Here is a 3,899-nt window from a genome sequence, read left to right on the forward strand (position 1 = left end):
GTAACAGTTAGTTTGTAGCTCTTGAGAAAAAACAAAGAACGATTTTATTTTAATCCCAGTTCAAATTAATGTCTGGCGTATGGCTAACTGTGGCAAGTATTCATCTGACATAATATTTATCTCTTTTATGCAATCCATATAACGCACTGTCACATGCATTATAACGTTAACGTAACATGTTGGAAACGAAGTGACAGTTTGTTTCAGGGTAACGTTATTTTCCCGATTCATTCCTTCGCTGTCCTGTCAACCTCTCCTTGGTGCTGAATAACATTCACATTGTGCTATTTTGATAAGACAATACCGCTGTGCTTCTCCCGTATCACTTGCAAAACTAAGCCATACTTTTAAGCATTTAACTTTATGTTCATGTCATAGGCAGATGCTGAATGCAACCTTTGATCTGTTTTGCGATGTTGTGTCCTGGGACATTGACGTGTCAAACAGATCTAGACAAGACTACTTTTAATTAGGGGGTGAGGTAACAGTTAACGGTAACGTTATAACTTTATCGTAACGGTTATAAATCAGAAAATTGGACAAAACGAAAATAGATATTGATTGGGAGATACAACACTACAATGATATTAATTTGTTAGTCTTGACAGCGATCACTTGAATTGTTTTCTCCCCCTATGGTTATCGCAAAATCACCTTTCCAGAGTTTTGCGTCGACCATTCCAGACCACTGGTGACCTTTGACATTCAAAATGGCTGTCAGCAAGTGCACGTATCGTTTCCTTGGCTGCAGTGGACTCAAAGTGTCCAATCTATGCCTTGGAGCCATGACTTTTGGAGAGCACAGGGTGGGTTGATGATTTTTCAGGGTATGCTACATAAAATAACTGAGGAATAGTTTCCGTATGTGGTAACGTAGCTATAGACACCTGTAGCGAAGCCTACCGCTACCTGGCCTAGGCCTACATTATAAAGCAAATTCCACTCGTATCAAGGGTCAAGGCAGATATTCACTGTAAGGCCTTAACCATGTGTACGCTTAATAATAGTGTGGCCAACAGTGTATGAGATTTTTTTCCAATCTCCACGGCAGGGAAGGGTTGTAGTGAAACCCATGATACAGTGTAATTGTATGAAATTTATACAATCAATAGCATTAGGTAGTTTCTTGATATTGGATTACTAGTAAGCAGTCTACTCTGTCTCAGAATCGTTTCCAAAGCTGTTTAGCAACTTAATGCAGATGTTGCTATCAAGCCACTCTGCATGAAGAAATCAACTGACCAGCTTAAGTTAAAAGTTAAACCCTTCCCTCGCCTGATGGGGCATAGGGCGGTGCCCATCTCTGTTTCCTTAGCCCTGGGCCACACAACGCAATCACTACAGCAGGGGGCTAGTCCACTGGTAGTGGTGTGTGTTCAACCTCCATACTCTTTCTCGAATGCTGAGTGCTAAGCAGAGAAAGCAGCATTTACCATTTTTACGAGAGTCTTTGGTATGACCCGGCCGGGGAACCGGGACCGACCAGCTTCGCACTGTTAACTGTGATGATCTTATTGCCTGTACAGGGTGGCCGACCAGGGCAATGTGATGAGGCTACAGCTCATGCCATCATGGACAAGTTTGCTGAGCTGGGAGGCAACTTCATAGACACAGCAGATGTCTATCAGTATGGAGTGGCTGAGGAATATGTGGGCAGCTGGCTATCCATGTGAGTTGCTAATAGAGTTTAGAGCTTGTTTTGTGGGTTAGTACACAGTATGCCAGCAATAGAACTTGTATTGAAATGCACTTCTGTGATGATGCACTTTGAATATTGTACTTGTGCATAACTGTAAAAAGTTAGTAGTTTTTGCATAATTATGACACAATTGATTTGGATTTTTTCAGGTTCATTTGACATTATTCTTACCTTTGAGGCATGTTTCTTCTCAAGGTGTTGCATGTCTTAACAGTAAAAGGAAAAACAGTGGCACAGATAACACAAAGCACTGTGCAGTTTCTTTTCTTTTCTTAACTTGTAGTAGATATTTGCAGTGTGCTATACTTTATTCTGTATTTCAGGTTAAAAACCCATAGACACACAAAAGATACATACATATACATTAAAATCTCTACCTGTACAATAAGTCATAACAGTTCTGGAAAAAAGAATTTCTGTAGAACATGTCTGACGTCAGCAAGTGCTGGACAATGATATTATTGGAAGACGTTAATCTTTGTAGAAAAAAATAACACATTTGAACTATATGAACACACATACCTACATGCATATGTATATATAGGAAACAGAGGGACAGATTTATCATTGCCACCAAGGTAAATTTCAACATGGACCCAACTCAGCAGGATCCCAATAAGCGTGGCCTCAGCAGACATCATATCCTAAACTCCATCGATGGCAGCCTCAGGAGGCTGCAGACAGACTATGTGGATCTGTATCAGGTGGGGAGAGAGTAGCCTCCTTAACAGGCTCTCTGGGCCTTTTTAACATGTTTTTTTTCTCTCATGTTACACTTTTGCTGGCCATTTTTTTTTTTGTACTGGGTTATTTGTACGACCATGCAGCATCACAAGCGACCCAGTACAAAAAGAAATGGTCAGGAAAAGTGTATTATGAGTCACCCAAAAACAAAAAAAGCAGAGAGCCTGCTATGAAGGCTGGTGGGAAAAGGCTCTACAGGTATGTTGACACAACAGGTACTAAACTGTGACATACCAGGATGGTAGCTCACAAGAGTTGTATGAAGTATATTGATAAAGATATGTTTAATCTGTTTAATGCAGATCAAACTCAACAAGGCTGCTCTTTGTAGACTTTACTTGTACTTGAATGTCCATTTTAAGATTCATCAAAAAGGCTTTGATACAGTTCCATACACATGTGTCAACATGCTTGTGGGAGCCTTATGTACTACCAACACTTAAAATAAAACAATCATCTGAACATGTATCCTTTGTGTTTAGGCAACAGCGGGAAAAATTTGTCATTGCCACAAAGGTGTGTGGTCCGATGGGACAGGACCCAAACCAACTGGGACTTAGCAGGCACCACATTATGGCCTCCATTGACAAAAGCCTGAAAAGGCTTCAGACTGATTATGTGGACCTCTACCAGGTGTGCAGTGCATCACTGGAAATTAAACTAATAAAGACATTCTTTGTCAGGAACAATCAAACAAAAGAAAAGGCACAAATTGACAAAGGCATTGAAAGGCAAAGCCAACGAATGATTTGTCTTAATTTACTGCATGGCGTTGCTTTTTGTTAAATCAAAGTAATTGTCTACAAAATTAAACTTTAAAGGTATAAAACAATTAATGTTGAAGATGATTTAAGAAATCATGTCCACACCAAATTGAAATTACTTGATTTTGGAACATGTGTAATTATAATTATGGATAATCTGTATAATTATATGATTTTATACCTACCCGTTCAGTGATTGTTCATTCTATTCACCTGAAGTATATCACATTCATCTGCATTTATTCATACATTTTCTCAATCTTCTGTTAAGTAAGTGTTGATTTTGTTATTATGTACCTTTGTACTCTTGAATTATGTATCATATCATTTTGGTGTCTTTTAGCCAATGTGAGTTGAGCACATTAAAGACAAGACACAATAATAAACTTTCATTCATTCATTCATATATATCATGGAAGCTCATCTGTGTTGGTAGTAATCATAGTACACTGCTAAACTTTCTTCCAACACACAGGTATACAGTATACACAAATCAAATTTTATTGATCGTGAAGAAGGTGACAGTGGTTGTTGAAAATTTCATTCCTGTATACTTTTGTGTCAGAAGAAAGCTAAGCATTGTACTACATTCATATATCGATATCATCTTGAAATCTTTGGATGCTGTACATCATCACTTTTTATTGTATACCTTTGTGTGGAAGAAAGGTTAGCATGGTACTACATTCATT

At 38.5% G+C, this 3,899-nt stretch overlaps 1 protein-coding gene across 1 annotated transcript in view; it reads left to right on the top strand.

The window, feature by feature from the left end:
- Positions 1-640: 640 nt before the first annotated feature.
- LOC118430178 overlaps positions 641-3,899 on the top strand; it is an 8,915-nt gene continuing 5,656 nt past the window's right edge. The window contains exons 1-4 of the mRNA XM_035840887.1: positions 641-806; positions 1,527-1,669; positions 2,244-2,414; positions 2,926-3,076. Of these exons, the coding sequence (XP_035696780.1) occupies positions 711-806; positions 1,527-1,669; positions 2,244-2,414; positions 2,926-3,076 (561 nt within the window). The 5' untranslated portion in view covers positions 641-710. The remainder of the gene's footprint in view (positions 807-1,526; positions 1,670-2,243; positions 2,415-2,925; positions 3,077-3,899) is intronic.

The sequence above is a fragment of the Branchiostoma floridae genome, chromosome 14, assembly GCF_000003815.2.
Source record: "Branchiostoma floridae strain S238N-H82 chromosome 14, Bfl_VNyyK, whole genome shotgun sequence".
Classification (NCBI taxonomy): domain Eukaryota; kingdom Metazoa; phylum Chordata; class Leptocardii; order Amphioxiformes; family Branchiostomatidae; genus Branchiostoma; species Branchiostoma floridae.